Source organism: Mauremys mutica, chromosome 4 (genome assembly GCF_020497125.1).
Source record: "Mauremys mutica isolate MM-2020 ecotype Southern chromosome 4, ASM2049712v1, whole genome shotgun sequence".
Taxonomy (NCBI): Eukaryota; Metazoa; Chordata; order Testudines; family Geoemydidae; genus Mauremys; species Mauremys mutica.
This window is the reverse complement of record NC_059075.1, coordinates 120,097,968-120,114,620: the sequence shown is the minus strand read 5'-3', so window position 1 is coordinate 120,114,620 and position 16,653 is coordinate 120,097,968. Positions and strand designations below refer to the sequence as shown.

The following is a 16,653-nucleotide window of genomic DNA, read 5'->3' as shown; positions in this document are numbered from 1 at the left end:
AGGGAGTACAGCTCAGGAGTTAGTTATTTAGAAATAAATTCCATAATTCAGAACCATGGTATTTCCTTTTTCCAGATGCGCTGCAGGGCTGCACTGCTGTGGGGAAGAGGTCGGACAGTGACCCAACTATGCTGCTTAGGGGAAGGAAATGGGGGTCACCGGTGAGCAATGGGGATTACACCAATGCAGGGGGAGGGACATCTCCAAATGACCTGTGTTGTCTGTGGGTGGGGGTGCTGAAGGAGGGAGCAGGGCCTCATTGGGAAGCAGTGCCAGGGGTGCTGCAGAGTGACCAGCCTTGCTGTTAGAGAGGGAGATCAGGGTCCATAGGGGACTGTGAGGCCCCCAGTATTAGCCATGAGCCGCTGGATAGGAGGAGGAGTGAATGGCAGCGTTGCCAACTCTTGTGATGTGACAAGTCTTGTTATAAAATTCCTGGAGGCAAGAGGCGGGGGGAGCATCGCAGTGGCGCCAGGCGCCGGTGGGCAAAGGCAACGAGCCACACAAACAGGAGACGGGCTTCGAACCCAGGAGATGTTAAACCGATAATCAATGGGGTGTGGGGGGGAAGTGTCTGAGCCTGCAGGCTCGGGGGGTCCCTGGGCTGCGGGGGGGGGGGAAGGGTGTCTGAGCCTGCAGGCTCGGGGGGTCCCCCCGGGGCAGTGCGGAGATGCCGGGACTCCGGGAGCTGGAGATTTGCGCAGAGCCCCCGCCCGGGGGGCCTGCCTCCGCCACCCAACGCTGCCGCCGCTGCACAGCGCCCGGCGGGTCCTCCAGCACCATCGAGCCGCGGGGCTGAGCCGGCTGGAGCGGCACGAGCCGCTCTGGCCCTGCACTTCCGCTTCCCTGGCCTGCGTTCCCGGAAGCGATGTCGCTGGGTGACAGTTTCCATGGAGATGGAAGATGGCGCCCAGAAGTAAGTGCGGGGCTGGGGGAGGGGGTCCCGGATTCCCTCCTCCCCCCAGCCCGGTGCGTGGGACTCCCCCCCCCCCCCCCCGCAGGAGCCTTCACCGAGTGCGGGGCGGCAGCATCCCTGAGGGGGGGCAATTCCGGGGGGCTTTGCCACGTGTCTTCTAAACCTTGCGGGAAAGACACGTGACCTCCCCATTCCCACCTTTGGGGGCGCACGTCCCCCTGCCCCACCTTCTGCATGGGATGCCACGTGACTCCGTCCTCGCGGGAAGGGCCCTTGACCTTCCCCTCCACGGGGGGGAGGGGCACGTCCCTTCCCCCAGCCCATCCCAGGGGGGCACCTGGCTCCCTTTCCCCCACCCCATGGACGGAGCTATGCCCCCCCCCAGGTGATGATGGAGAGAGTGTCCCTGCCCAATCGCCCCCTCCTGCGCCTTCAGGAGCTGGTTTAAAAACAAAACGAGCAGATTTTATATCTCAGGAAAGCACCGAGCACTCTCACCCCCACCCCCCCAGATCCACTGACCCCGGCTGGCTCAAAGGGTGCTGAAAAGCAGCTCGCCCTCAGAGCCCAGGCCTGGAAACTTCCCTGCAAAGCACAGAGCTACAGCCAGCAGGGGTGGAATGGAACCGGTCAGGGGTCAGGTTAGCTCTGGCACTGAGATCCATTCTCATCACTAACCTGATTATGATCTATCGGTACCTTGAAAACACTGCATACTACAGGGTTCTGTCATCTCACAGGCTTTAAGATCAGAAGGGACCATTATGATAATCTAGTCTGGGGTGGGAAAACATTTTGGCCCGAGGGCCACATCTGGTAATGGAAATTGTATGGAGGGCCATGAATGCTCACGAAATTGGGTGTTGGGGTGCAGGCTCCAGCTGGGGGTTGCGGGCTCTGGGGTGGAGCCAGATATGAGGAGTTCAGGGTGCAAGAGAGGGCTCTGGGTTCAGGGAGGGGGTTGCGTTGTGGGGGAACGGGCTCTGGTATGGGGCTATGGATGAGGGGTTGGGAGCGCAGGAGGGTGCTCCGGGCTGGGACCAAGGGATTCGGAGGGCAGGAGGGGGATCAAGGCTGGGGCAAGTGGTTGGGGCATGGGAGGGGTCAGGGGTGCAGGCTCCAGGCAGCGCTTACCTCAAGCAGCTCCCGGAAGCAGTGACATGTCCTTCCCTCTGGCTCCTACGTGGAGGCGTAGCCAGGCGGCTTGGCGCGCTGCCCCATCCACAGGAGCTGCCCCTGCAACTCCCATTGTCTGTGGTTCCAATGAGAGCTGCGGGGGCAGTGCTTGAGGTGGGGGCAGCGTGTAGAGCCCCCTGGCTGCCCCTACGCATAAGAGCCGGAGCGGGGACAGGCCGCTGGTTCCAGGAGCCGCAAGGAGCCATGGCACACGTGGAGCGGGGCAAGCCCCACACCCTGCTCCCTGGCAGAAGCTCAAGTGCTAGATTAAAACATCTGAAGGGGGAGGCTCCAGGCCGTAGTTTGCCCACCCCTGATCTAGTCTGACCCCCTGCACATTGCAGGCCACAGAACCTCACCAACCCACTCCTGAAATAGACCCCTAACCTCTTGAAGTCCTCAAATCATGGTTTAAAGACTTAAAGTCACAGAGAATCCACCATTTACAGACATATTTGTGGGAACTTTATTTCACCCCAGTCAGAACAGAAGACAAGAGCTATGGGTCTCTGGCTTGTTACTTCCAAAACAACATGTTCTACTACTAAATGACCAGCCGACACAGCTGAAAGCTTGTCTGCCACATCACTGCTGTTGGAGTCAGTGCTTCACCTTGGCCTGAAGCACCAAGCAGCTAGAAACAGCCAGCTTGGAGAGTGCGAAGCCAGCTCTTGCTGCTGTATTTCACTCCTTGCTGCCTGACACCCTGCTGTAAAGTGGGGCACGTGGCACACTACTGTGCAGCTGGGCACATGCAGGAGCTCTTTGATCTTAGTTGGGCCTGCTGCCCTGCCATGTTTTCTCTTTAAATACCAGTTTCCTGTTCTCAAAAATCCTCTTCCTGCCAAGAGTGGCACCAAGCAGAGGGAATAAAACCAAAATATAGTGGGGCAAGCTCCTGCCTGCAGACAGAAGGTGGAGAGGCTTAGAGAACCACACGGCCTGCTTCTAGCGGAGAAGAGTCGACCACGAAACGATGGCTGGAAGCTGAAGCTGGACAAATTCAAATTAGACAGTAGGCCGACGGTCCCAACAGTGAGGGGACAGAGCACGGGAAAAAACAACCCAGGAAGTGGGGGATTCCCATCACCTCTCTGGAAGATGCCTTAGTCAAACACAAGTTACTGGACTCATGCCAGATGTGAGGTCAGCCCCAAGTGGCAGCTTGCCCGGCCTCTGGGGTAACTTGGCAACCTGTGCTCTACAGGAGGTCAGACTCAGTGATCCCTTCTGGCCTGAGACACTGTGAAATCACAATAGCACTCAGCAGCCCCAGCTGAGATCAGGGCTCCATTATGCTGCACTAATCCATTGCGAGAACCAGCCCCTACCTCAGTGAAACAAAATAGACAAAAGCTGGGAGAAAGGAAGGATTCTTATCCCCATTTTACAGATGGGAAACTGAGACCCAGAGAGACTCAGGGTCAGATTTTGAGGTGCCTAAAGAGGCAGGTGAGCACCTGTCTACATCTTTAGGTGCCTACATCTCTTTGTAAGTCTGCACTCAGTGGCTTGCCCAGGTCATGGAAGGAGCCTGTTGCAGAGCTGGGAAAGGATCCAGGCCAGTACCTTGACCACCTATTCTCTCAATCAGTCCCTTGTGTTCAGCGTATCTCAGAGAGCCAGACAATCCCTCATCCTACAAGGTCAGGGCTCCCATGGGGAGTTAGGGGTTAATGCAGCTCAGGCACTTCTGGCTTCCTCTGCCCCCTTTGCGGGGAGGAATGAGGCCGGCAGGCCTGCATGGGGAGCAGCACCTCGCCCATTCATGCTGTTCATCTGCCCATCCCCTAGGCCGCCAGCTCTCCTCTACACCGCTGGAAATCCTGCTCTTCCTCAATGGATGGTATTATGCCACTTACTTCCTCCTGGAGATCTTCATATTCGTCTATAAAGGTGAGTTCCCTCCGCTGCCATTCCAGCCTCCATTTCAGATCACCACAGACTACTACGGAACAGCCTTTGGCAGCAGGGCTGCCTGTGGCATCAAGTGCCACTTGACTGAGGGCAAGGCAGGCAGGACAAGCCCTGTGGCGTACCAGCTACCTTACTGCACCCAAGCCCCTCAGGCCTCCCAGCCCGTTGCAGGGCTGCATCTGGTGGGAGGAGGAGTAAGAGGAAGCCATTAGCATTTGGTTCTGATGCTGTGCAAGGGCCGGGACCCATTAGATGAGCCACTATCTGCACTGCATTTCTGTGGTCCTGCTGGCACCTCTCTGGGGCTCTCCCCCAGACTTGCTGTCCCTGGAGGAAGGCCTTCAGCTGAGAACCACTAGCTATTCACAGCCATCTCCCCTTCCTTAGGGGCCTGTCCTGGTGAGGGACAGTGGCACCCCAGAAAGAGGGTTTGGAGGCCTTGCGCACGTCCTGAAACAGGTGACTTGTGTCCACAGGGCTGCTGTTACCATACCCCTCTGCCAACCTGGCCCTGGATCTGGTCATGCTCTTCCTCTACCTCGGCATTGAAGTCACTCGGATATTTTTTGGTGAGTGCCTAAGATCTGGAACAACAGGGTGAGCAGCCCCTGGGGGCAAACAGCTCTCAGAGGGCTGGACTGGTGCCTGATTTCACTGGGCCGCCAAGCAACCAGCACATGACTGAATTTGGTCACTCAGCTTGGAGATGGATCAGTGCCTAGAGCTGAAGAGCTCTTTGCCGGAGCCAGCTGGGTCTCTGGACCAGGGGCTTGATTGGAGCCAGAGGCCTAGAGAGGAAAGGCTCCATGTCCCATTCCTTGCCCTTGGGCTGGATTGGAGCCTGTGCCCTAGAGGGGATAGGCTCCATATCCCAATCCCCCAGCAGTCTGTCCCCCCAGTTGTGCCCCTCCAGGAAGCTGCGTGCGTGGATGGCTGCAGGGCAGGGAGCGGTTGCCTTACTAACTAACTGTGCCACGTGGCAGGCTCCAAGGGGAACCTATGCCAGCGGAAGGTGCCGCTCTCCATCAGTCTGGCCTTGACATTCCCGGCGGCAGTGATGGCGGCCTATTATCTGCTGCTGCAGACCTACGCCCTGCGGCTGGAGGCCATCCTCAATGCCATCCTGCTGCTCTTCTACGCTGTCGAGCTTCTCCTGGGCATCCTCACCCTGGCCTCCTTCTCCAGGTACCCCCCCACCCCCTCCTGCCCTGGGAGGCACTGGGAGACTGAGCAGGAGTGGGCAGCGTCTGGAGGGGTAACGTGGGAGGAGCTGGGGTGGACAAACTGGCCAGGAGGGAGACAGGATCCAAGGGGCAAAAAAGCACTGGGGTTGGAGGAGACTGGACCATTCAAGGGCTAGTGGAAATGAGGGAATAACTAGGTTATGGGCAAAGAGGGAGGCTGTGGTGGAGACAGGATGAGAGAGGGAAAGCGAGGAGAGAAAACGCTGATGATACAAACAGAGAAAGGCAGGGCAGGTGGTTCATGCACACGCCTGGGGATCAGGACTCCTGGGGTGCCATTCCTGACTGCCCCTGCCTCCATTTCCTCATCTGCACTCCTCTCCTCTGATTGGCTACTACGAGGACAGATTCCCAGGGGGGTGGGGAAGCAGTTAGGGGACAGGGTTGCCCAGGGATGTGAGGGAAGGTCCCCCCCCAGCCAGAGCTGTGTGCAGGGTGGGGTTGGAGAGGCTGCTGCGGGTCTGCTACTGACGGCCAGGTTCTCGCCTGTTTATCTCCCTCTAGGGTGGATTCATACTAAGGCTCCCTCCAGGCTGTTCCGGGCCAGACAAGGCGACGTGTTGCCCCAGCGCCTGGGACCGAGGCCACACATTCCCTCCCTCCACGGCTGGTCTGATGGCTGCGTCTCAGCCCCTCGGAGCACAGGTAGACCCAGCCACAGTCTCGTTCCACATCAGCCGCTTCTGGGCAGGAAGCCACCACTGGAAGCCCAGCGACTTGGAGAGAGACTTTAACTCGCATCCCACTCCTGGCGCCTCATGAAGCAGCCATTCCGTGTGCCCAGGCATCACTCACCCGCTGCAGGCACCGCCCTCCCCTACCTGCCTGGCAGTCGGGGGGGAAGAGGGGGTGAGGCTGCTGGGAGCTGTCATGGATTCCATTCCAGCCCCTACAACCAGGGCTTAGAGTTTGTCCGAGCCCACACACACAAGGCCAGGTGGCCCCTGGCCCAGACCACACCCCCATGGATCATGCCTGCACCTTCTGTGTCCTCCCATTTCAGCACAGGGGCAGACACCCAGGGCCCCCCCCTAAGTATTAATAAGCTCCTGTCTATCGCATGTGTGACTGATTGGGAGGTGCTTCCACCCGCTCCCCCAGATTCAGTGTTATTTGCTGTAGCAGTGACTCGTTGCACTTTCCCCCCTCCTCTGGCATCCTCCGAATCAATACTATTTTCCGATAAATATTTATTTTTCTGCTACTGCTGCTGCCTGGAGCCTTTTCATTAGAGTAGGGCTTCCCCAGGGGGCAGCAAGGAGGCACCTCCCTCCCTGGGCCACTAGGGGGCAGCAACAGCCAGCCTGCTCCCACTTCAGGGCATATGAATGCTCCCTGCTCCACAGAGCACTGCTCTGGCTGGGAGAAGCACCTTCAATTCTCCCTCCCCCTGGGCCACATCTCCTCCCAGCAGCTGGCTCCAGGTGGCAGGCCAGGCCCATGCCAGCCTGCACTGGCTGCTCCAGCCTGGACCCACTCTCCAGGCAGCAGGAAGGAGACCGATAGTGAGAAGAGATGGGCAATGACTGGGTGGCAGCAGGAGGGGAGGGGTCCCAGCAACAGGCTGGCAGCGCTTGGACAGCAGAAGAGAAGTTTATTTCAGGGCTAGAGATGCTCAGTAGCGGAAGGGCGTGGCAGAGGCTGCGTTTGAGGCGCCTGCCCACAGGCGGCCCCCCGCCTCCGCCACCAGGTACTTGCTGTTGGGAGCCTTCAGCACAAGGCAGCTGGAGGAGACGAACTGGAGAGTGAAGTTGCTGGGGTGGTCTCCACTCGCCATGACCAGCCCGTCCTGCTCCAGGCTCCAGTACTTGTTGGCTGTGGGCCAAAGGGAGCAGTTAGGGCCAGGTGACGTGGGTCATGGCAGAGGGGGCAGCCAGAGTGACAGGGCACACTTGTAACCTGCAGGAGGTGCTGCCGCAGGATGTTATGGGTGGGAGCACGCCAGGAGATGGACACCAGAGCCTTGCTGCAGAGCGGACACTAGCTGGGGCCAGCATGGACTCTGCTCCTAGAAGGATTATAGGAGGGGCAGGTGGCACTTCCCTCTTTCCTCTGAAGTGCTGGCTACTGAACCAGATGGGAAGGGGAGGAGCTGGGGGGCTTCAGCAGCTCATTGACTGTCCCCCCAGTGATGGAAGAGGGCATTTCCAGCCTGGGCAGGGGTACCCTGGGCAACCCCCCTTTCTAAGACATGGCCAAGGGCCCCTCCCCCCACCTCCAGTCACGTTGCCCTAGCACCTCTATCCCCAGGGATACCCCAGTGCCTGACACACCCTTATCACCCTGCACTCCCACACTTCAGCCCTGGCACAGATCCCCTGCCTCCTCCCCCCATGCCTGGTACTCCCCAGCCCCTGGTATCCCCAACCCCCTGGCGTCTCCATGCCCCAGACCCTGGCAGGAACCCTGTGCCGCACCGACTCTGAAGTGGCAGAAGCCATCCTCGCCGAGCGTCAGGGTGCTGGCATCGTAGGCTGGTCGATTTCCATCCAGGCGCTGCGTCCCGGGGAACAGCCCCACGAAGCCAGCCTCGCTCTGCAGAATCAGCAGGGGCCGGTTCACCAGCAGCAGCAGGAACTCCTCCTCCTTGCCTGAGGGCACAGATCCCAGCAAGCAGCGTTAGCTCCAGCTGGCCCCACATGGGGCACGGGATGGAGGCTACCGGCCCTGCAGAGGCGCTGTGCGGAGGCAGAAAGGGCCAAAGCTCTGTCAAGTCAGGTCAGGAGGGGCTGCTGCTGAGAACCATCCCTTCAGTCTACGGGGCAGGCCAGGGCCCACTCCCCCGGGGATGGCAGGAATGGGGGTGATGCTCTAGAGCAGGGCCCTGGACCTCCTCTGCCCCACCCCTCCAGGGCAGGGATCGAGCAGAGAGGCCAAAGCTGCTGGACAGCAAGCCCTGGAAACGGACGCTCTCCTTGCAGGGCAGGCCTGGCCCCTGCCCCAGGGCCTCCTCATTCCAAGGACCCTGGCTGCAACCAAGGGATGCAGTTAGTGCCAGTGATCTGGGCAGACACACCCTGGCCTCACATCACATGAGCCCCAGAACAGCCACTGCATGGGAGGGATTTATCAGCGCCGCCCCGGGGCAGGATGGGAGGCGTGGGGCAGAGAGGTGAAGGGCCTCTATCACATTGCCAACTCCCCTTCCCAATTAGGGGTATCGGCTGCGTCCTGCTCCTACCTGCCGCCTCGGGCACCAGCAGCAGCTGCCCATTGGGCCTGGTGGCCATGTGTCTGCCGTCAGCCATTCGCAGGGTCACCCTCTGCTCCCGGTACTGGAGTGAGAACCAGACCCCCTTGTCCTGGGTGCTGGTGCTCACCACAGAGTCCTTGGGGCCCTGCAAGGAGGCAGCATTAGGGGGTGGGGATGGGTGCTCAGCCCTCACATTCCCCCTTTGGGGGAGACCAGGAGCTGCTCCCATAGACTCAGACTCATAGACTTTAAGGTCAGAAGGGACCATTATGATCATCTAGTCTGACCTCCTGCACAATGCAGTCCACAGAATACCACCCATCCACTTCTATAACGAACCCCTAGCCTATGTCTGAGTTATCGAAGTCCCCAAATTGCGGTTTGAAGACCTCAAGCTGCAGAGAATCCTCCAGAAAGTGACCCGTGCCCCATGCTGCATAGGAAGGCGAAAAACCTCCAGGGCCTCTGCCAATCTGCCCTGGAGAAAAATTCCTTCCCGACCCCAAATATGGCGATCAGTTAAACCCTGAGCATGTGGGCAAGACTCACCAGCCAGCACCCAGGAAAGAATTCTCTGTAGTAACTCAGATCCCAACCCATCTAACATCCCATCACAGACCACTTAGCTGCTGATAATCAAAGATCAATTGCCAAATTAATTGCCAAAATTAGGCTATCCCATCATACCATCCCCTCCATAAATTTATCAAGCTTAGTCTTAAAGCCAGATATGTCTTTTGCCCCCACTACTCCCCTTGGAAGGCTGTTCCAGAACTTCACTCCTCTAATGGTTAGAAACCTTCGTCTCCTAGTGGGGGTCAGGCCACAGGCCCAGTCCTTGGAGCCATGTTCCTCTGCCACTACCTGATGCCCCCCTAAGAGAGGGGCAAACATGGCTCTGGGGCAGGGCTAAGGAGGGCACCAGCTGGGCACAGGGCTGGACAGAGGAGGGACAGAGGAACTGAGATTCAAAGCTCTCCTGCCCAGGCCACGGAGCAAGGGGGTTTAACCCCTAACCTGCTGGCACCTTCTGAATAGGCCACTCCTGGAACGGGGCACACTCTAGCTAGTGGCTGGGATTGAATAGCAGGGCAGGGGAGAGCCAGGGCCAGCCTGCCCTGTGCTGGCAGTTGCCTACATCCCTGTCCCAGCGATGCGTTCGCCCCTTGCTGGTGGATCGCCAGAGCTGCACTGCGGCAGGCAGCACGCTGCAGGACACAGCCGGTGGTTCTGTCGATCTCCCCCCATGGGGGGGGATCTGTGCCAATCCCCTGGCTCTGGCCACACTCACTGCGGCGAGGTAGGTGCCGGAGGAGCTGCGAAAGCAGGCCTGCTTGGTGACATCGTTCAGCAGCAGCTGGAAAATCTCTGTGTTGCCGACGGACATGGCGTTGGCATAGATGTCAGCCCCTGCGGGCAGCAAGAGACACATGGTAAAAGGGCGGGCAGTGTGGTGCCAGCCCAGAGAATCAATAATGCCCTCCCCATGGCCCAGAAGGGCCAGTATGTGTACCACTGCTGCCCTCTGCTGGCTGCAGCCGGACCTACTCCACTCATGGCAACTTCCATCCACCACAGCAGATGGGGACACGTTGACCCTGTGAAGAGATCCCAAGGGCTAACTGGCACCCTGTGGCTGCCCACATAATGCAGAGCCCCCTTGAAAATGTGACTGGAGGGTAATTAATAATGGGACACCTGCCTGAGGCTGCAGGCAGACAGCCTGAAACAACAGCTAGGAAAGCTGATCCAGCAGCTAGATGGACCGTTAAGCATGAAACCTACTGTCTGTCTGTCAATGCCAAACCCCACTGGCCATCTTCAACATGTGGGGGCAGCCCAGTATACAATGCTTTTCACAAAATAAACAGCACAGTGCAGATTTCCATATTCCACTGGGTGCAATATTGCAAACGACTTGCATCTTTGTCAGAGACCACTGGATTTTGCTGCAGAATTCACATCACGCCGTAGTTTAATACAAATAACAACAATAGGGGCCTGAACCAAGATCAGGCCCCATTGTGCTAGGGGCTGTACAGACACAGTGACAGTCCCTGCCCTGCAGATCTGACTGTTTCACTACACAAACACGGGAGAAAGGAAGGAATATTATATCCATTTTGCACATAGGGAACAGAGGCCTAGAGAGATGCAGTGACTTGAGCTAGGTCCCACAGGGAGCCAGGAAACAAACCCAGCTCCAGTCCCAGTCCAGTGCTGCAACCACTAGGCCTTCTATGTGCAGCATGCCCCAGGGTATATGGGGCCTGGCTGCCAGGTCTGCTCCTGCTGCAGCATGTGCTGCCTGTCCAGATAGCAGCCTGGAGGTGGGGTGGGGTGGGGCTGGAGTGGGAGTAGCAGCCAGGTGCGGCTCCAGGCACCAGCACACCAAGCGCGTGCCTGCGGTGGCAAGCAGAGGGGGGCGCCAGGGCGGCATGCCAGTCGCCGTGAGGGCAGCAGTCAGGCTGCCTTCCGTGGCATGCCTGCGGGAGGTCCGCCGGTCCAGCGGTTTCGGTGTCAATTCAGTGGTGGGTACACCGAAGGCGCAGGACCGGTGGACCTGCCTCAGGCATGCCGCCGAAAGCCGCCGTGCTTGGGACAGCAAAATACATAGAGCCGCCCCGGTAGCAGAAGCCAGCAGGCCAAGTGGTGCCATCTGGATGCAGCACCGGGTTCCCCACCCTGCCCCACTCACCTGGCCTGCAGCAGACAAAGCGGCCCCCGGCGAAGGTGCGCAGCGAGACCTGTGCAGCGCTGGGCTCCAGAGCAAAGAGCTCGTCACGCCCCGGCTTGTCCGTCTTGAAGGTCTTGACGGTGCCCTCGCGCCCAGTCAGGTACCTGCCGTCCGCGTCGCGCAGGGCCAGCAGCCCTCCCCGGAGCTCCAGGGAGTAGAGCGTCTGAGGGGACAGCTCGGCCTGTAGTGAGCCGTCGGCAGCCAGGAGGCTCCCAGCTCCGCTCCGCAGCCCGTACTTCTTCTCTAGAGACAGGGCAGGGAGGCAACGTTAGACAGTGAGTCACCCTGGCACCACGCTCCAGTGCCGCTGGCCTAACAGCCCTCGGAGCTGTACGGGATCCGAGCCACTGGCAATCCCAGTGATGCTGTGAACCTGTGGGACACGTGCAATGGACCAGCACGCACCTCACCTCATCTACACCTACATTCCCCATCCCATCCTGGTGCCCTGGCCTCCCACATCCTTCCCCACCCACCCCGGCACCCAATACCCCACTCCCCTGCTCACATCTTCCCCCTTCCCTCTGATCTGCTCCCACATGGCACCCCCACCCCCTTACTCTCCAGTACCTCCCCTCAGCTCCCCCCACCCCAGCAGGGCAGAGCACCCCTGAGGCAGCGGGGAGGGGCTGCCTACCTTTGAGGTAGAAGTGGAGGGTGATGACGGCCTCGGGCCCCCAGGGCAGATCGCGGTCGCAGCGCATGTGCCCAGTCTGCTGGTCGCAGCGCATGTAGCGCTGCTTGCCAGGGTTCAGCATGTGCCCGTTGGGGTGCTGGGCCAGGTGCAGGCTCCACTTCTCGCCCTCGCTCACGGTCTGAGCAAAGCAGGTGACGTTGTCCTCGGCCCCGCCCAGGTAGCGCTGGGAGAGCTCGCACTGCAGGGACACCTGCCGGGAGGGGCAGCCCATCATTGCCAGGGCGGGGTGGGTACAGACAGGTCTCCCCTGTGGGCAAAGCACATACCCAAGCAAGGAGGGGCCGGTGCCAGCATGGCTTGGGGGGCAGTGCTGGCTCCTCCAGTGCAGACCCCAGCACAGCACTCAAGGGCCCTGGTGTGCGTGTGGGAGCCTGGGGGGGAGCCACAGGAAGACCTGGGTGTGTTGGTACATGGAGGAGAGAAGCCGGCACTGTCACATGAGCCGCGCTCAGGAGCCAGAGGGGCCAAGCTGGCTGGAAGAGGACTCAGGAGAGCGGTACGTAGACCTCTCCCATCTGGGCTGCAGTGCAGGAAGGGAGCCCCAGTGGCACCCACGTCCTTACCTTCTGTGGGACCAGGGACCTGCAGGATCCCCCATTTCCTTGGTAAAGTGGAGGTGGGAAATCCTCAGGGCCCGTACGTCTGAGGAGAGGATGTCTGGGCCTTGGAGCACAGCAGCACCCCCAGCTGGGTCCCTCTGTCCGTGCTGACACATGAGCTTTGACAGCTCGTCTTTTGCCTGCTCTTCAGCCCGACCCATGGGCAGGACCCGCTTGACCCCAAGACCCCTGAGCCATCATGCCCCTGGCTCCACTTCAGCCCACATCCAAAGTGACTCAGTCAGTCCCAGCTCAGGGGCTCCACCCACCCATCATGCCGGCCCCATGGCTTGTTCGGAGGCTCCCAGCCATGGCACCTGAGACACGGGCTCCTGCCCCACTGCGCCACCAGGTTGAGATGCCTACAACATATCTGCCTCAGACCCCTCAGCAGCTGGCCCATGGGAAGGCTTTTGGTCACTACCAGCCCCAGTCAGACTCCAGTCACTGGGCTGGAGGCAAAAAGTGCCTCCCCCTCCCTGGAGCTTACAGTGGGACCAGCACCCTAAGAGCAGGCCCCGAGCCAACTGGCCCTCAGGGAGCACCCAGTCACCTCCAGCCAGGGACTTGCGCTGTAGTGACACAGCGACTGTGCCCACAGAAAAGGGGATTTCTTGGGGGATGCATGGCCCCCTGGTGGCTGCAGGGTAGAGGATCTGAGCAGGCACAGGACTAACTTCCTTCCCAACTCACGATGGGGGGCGGGGGAGGGGGGACAGAGATGAGCTCACCCATCCTGTGTTGTAGAGACCCACTACTGGTGGGCTGAGGCCATGGTCATTCTCCAATATAGCACAGTGCCCCTAAGGCCTCGGCCAGAGCAGAGAGGTTGCTCGGTGGGAGAGCTAATTCTGAGTTGACATGGCACCCGAGCTCATCTGCACTCCCCCATGCCCTGGCTCAGTGCAAGGACCCCCATTGATCTGCAGGGAGCCCCTTGGCTTTGATGATGTTTGCCAGTTGAGCCCCAGCCAGCTTTGCTCCTCCCCCAGCTATCAGATGCTGGGGGATTGCCCATAGGGAGGGCAGGGGGCTGCGGGCTCTACTGTCAGATGGGCTGATATGGCAGCAGCAAGTGGGTGCTAGGTGCTGGGGCAGGTGGGGGCTCACACCTTGCCCTCAGGTCTTGCCGCAGCAGGAGGGGGACTCAGGCTCAGTGGAGCTGGTGCCTGGGGTGTGGGGCAATGGGGAGCTCTGGGGGGGGTGGAGTTTGCACACCTTGCCATCTGGGTACTGCCGCAGCAGGAAGAGGGCACCCGGGCCCGGGCTCTCCTGGTCACAGGTGACTTTGCCGTTGGGATCAGCTGCCAGGAAGCGCTGCAGGGAGCTGAGCAGATGAAGCCTCTGCCCACTCTCCTCAGCCTGCCCGGCCGCCCCAGCTCCCTGTGAAGGCACGAAGCGCAGCATCCAGACCTGGCGGAGCCGCAGCACCAAGCCCGTGGCCACCACCTGGAAGCGGAAAGGCTCAGCGCTCAGGTACCGGTTGGCAGCATTGATAAGGCCACAGGCCAGAGAGGGAGGTACAGTGGAGTTAGCCATGGGGCTCTGATCACTCCCACTCATCCCACCTGGGCTGCTATATGGCACTGGTACTGCTCAGACACGTCCACAACAATGGGCACCAGGCAACTGGGCAGTCACTGCATAGGCCCCACCCCCCAGCACTAGCCCCACCCCCCAGCACTAGCCCCACCCACTGCACAGCTCCACCCCCACACATCTAGCTCCAGTCACACCCTGGCTCCACCCTCACCTTATAAGCCCCACTCAGGCGCTCATGGCTTCACCCCCCAACATGCACACGTCACTAACGGAGCAGCATCCACAGTGGAGGGGCCATAGCCGTGCTCCATCCCTACAACCTAGGGGGATGTTATACTTGCTGGTAACGGCTTTGCCCCCAGCCCTCTCAGGGACCTCAGCCCAACCCCCACCCTGGGTTAGGAGCAGAACCCCTCCCCCAGGCCCTCCAGCTGCAGCCTTCGACTCCAACCCCAAGCGCTGCTAAGGCCAAGCTGGTGGCAGGTAAGGACACCCTGCCCCAGGCCCCTGGGGGAGGGAACAGGAGACAGTGAAGCCATTAAGAACAAGAGTGCACATGCCACCCCAGGGCGAGCGTGTCAGCCAGCTCCTCTCTTCCTGCAGGCTCCAGAGCATCTCTGTGACAGCCCCAATTATTGGGGGGATGGAAAGTTGGAGGGCCAATAGCTGACATCAGAGCCACGGCATCTCATGGTCCCACGGAAGTGCTGGAAGAGGACAAGATTGAGCCTTGCAATACTTCACAAGGGAGGGCCTCAGAGTATCAGCCGCAGCTGCCCATCCTCCTGCGATCCCCAGAATGACCAGAGTCAGTTCAGGCTGCCCCAGCCACTCTGGCCTGGGCTCACAGGCAGGACTTCACACTCACCCGGTGAAAGGCAGCAGACTGAGCAATGTGAGTACAGACACCTGACCTCTGGCCACAGCCTAAAGCTCAGTGCTACCACAGCTGGTCTGAAGGGCGCAGGGCTAGGAGATGCAGTCTGATCACCACTGGCACTTCAGCCATACCTGGGAAAGAAGCCTGAAAGGGCAGCGGCTTACAAGACTGGTACCATGCAGGGCTGCTTTCTTGATCGCTGCCTGAAGGATGCCTCGGAGAGGCAGGCAGGCTGTTTCTCTGCAGGAGCCACCAGCTAGCCCTCATCATCCCTGGTGGGACCCATTTCACATGTGACCTGAACGTCCCTCAGCTTCCCAGGATCTCAGTGATTGGTCCAAACTCCAAGAAGGTATTGTACCCTGGGGCCCAGCACATAACGTCCCAGGGGCCATCACACTGGGGCCAGACGGAGCAGCCCTGCATCTGTCTTGTTATATGTGCTCCGATCTACCAGCTCAGAGGGGCTCTGACTTTTTCTCAGCACGGTGGCAGAGGATTCACATTCAGTTTCTACCCATCACTCTGGGGGGCTCTCACTGGACTTCACGTGTAGCTGGTCAATATAGGTGCAAAAATCACAGCTAGGCAGGGCAACTGACTCCTATCATAGCATATACTTCCCTCCTTGCCTCTTCCTCCCCCAAATCCTGCTGAGGGCCACAGCTCCTTCAGCATGGGGAAGGGGACCGCCCCCAACAATAGAGTCATTGAGTCAGAGTTCAAGGCCAGAAGGGGCCACCAGATCACCCAGCCTGACCTGTATGCTCCAGGCCATCACCACCAGCCTAACTGGATGTGCTCCATTCTCTCCTTCCCCACTAGCTTGGGTCTCCCTCCCTCCTCACACATACACGCACCACAACGTGGTGCTTAACTAACCAAGAACCAGTTCATAACTGGGACACCAAGTCCCAACCCCTTGTGCAGGGCTGCCAGAAGCCTGCATTTGCCAAGTGTCTTCCTTTTACAAGGAACCACCCCAGAAATTCAACTTGGGAAGGGGCCAATCCGGTCCCACTTAGTCCATCAGTATTGGTCCCAACAGGACATCATCTAGGAATTTGTCCCATGTCTAGTTTTAGGTGTCTTCAGGGGTGGGGTTTCCCCAACTTCCCCATGGAGATTGTTCTGCAGATCTCAACTCTGTGTGGTCCTCTCCATAGGGAAGTCTGCAACTAGCCTTCTCCCATACCTCGCTTGAGAACTATCCCCAGCTCTGCAAACACTCCACCCTACAGCTCATGTTAGCTGCTTTAGCCAGAGAGCTGCCTCAGGGAGGGATCAGAAGAGATGTTCTTGAGGGAGGAGAGTTTCGAGGAGACTCTAAAGGGTTTTTAGGTTACCTGATATTTTGCATGGCCCTTCTAAACTTGATGAGGTCTTTTGCACCCATTGTAACAGCAGGATTCCAGCCCGAGCCAAAGGCTCTGAGCAGCAGCCAGGAGAGGGAGGATTTTGACTAGGACCAGGCGTGGCAGAGATGTAGGAATCTGTAGGTGGTTTCAAATGGCGCAGGCCATGCCTATGAACTCCACAGCAGTCTGCTCCCATTGGCCGCAACTCCATCTACAGAAAGTTCCACACATTATAAAAAGCCGTCGCCAAAAACAATTTCCCAACCAAAAAACCCCCATTAAGATTGTAAAGGAACCATGAAGCTGCCCTCTGGCAATGAAATCATTAAGCACTTGAAAACCAGGAAACATGGAGATAGGTTTAAAAGGTTTGAATAGCACGATTTTAGAACAC

The 16,653-nt window shown here is 59.1% G+C and overlaps 2 protein-coding genes across 4 annotated transcripts; one reads left to right on the top strand and one right to left on the bottom strand.

The window, feature by feature from the left end:
• The first annotated feature begins 75 nt into the window (after nt 1–75).
• On the top strand, nt 76–6,457 carry TMEM216 (transmembrane protein 216). 3 transcript variants are annotated; one of them, XM_045014617.1, is made up of 5 exons: nt 76–161; nt 3,887–3,988; nt 4,486–4,578; nt 4,993–5,194; nt 5,758–6,457. In XM_045014617.1, the coding sequence occupies exons 1-5, from the start codon at nt 149–151 to the stop codon at nt 5,771–5,773; spliced, it is 426 nt and encodes a 141-aa protein (XP_044870552.1). In that variant the 5' UTR covers nt 76–148; the 3' UTR covers nt 5,774–6,457. The 3 variants fall into 3 exon arrangements, with proteins under 3 accessions (XP_044870552.1, XP_044870551.1, XP_044870550.1); XM_045014616.1 differs by lacking the exon at nt 76–161 and adding an exon at nt 712–916; XM_045014615.1 differs by lacking the exon at nt 76–161 and having other exon boundaries at nt 2,201–3,988.
• A 344-nt stretch (nt 6,458–6,801) lies between these two features.
• On the bottom strand, nt 6,802–14,103 carry LOC123369252 (fascin-like). Its single transcript, XM_045014608.1, has 7 exons — nt 13,698–14,103; nt 11,821–12,070; nt 11,145–11,426; nt 9,738–9,856; nt 8,435–8,591; nt 7,671–7,844; nt 6,802–7,068 (listed from the first exon to the last, which is right to left on the bottom strand). Exons 1-7 carry the CDS (start codon nt 14,040–14,042, stop codon nt 6,869–6,871), a joined length of 1,527 nt encoding a protein of 508 aa, XP_044870543.1. The 5' UTR covers nt 14,043–14,103; the 3' UTR covers nt 6,802–6,868.
• Nucleotides 14,104–16,653: the final 2,550 nt, after the last annotated feature.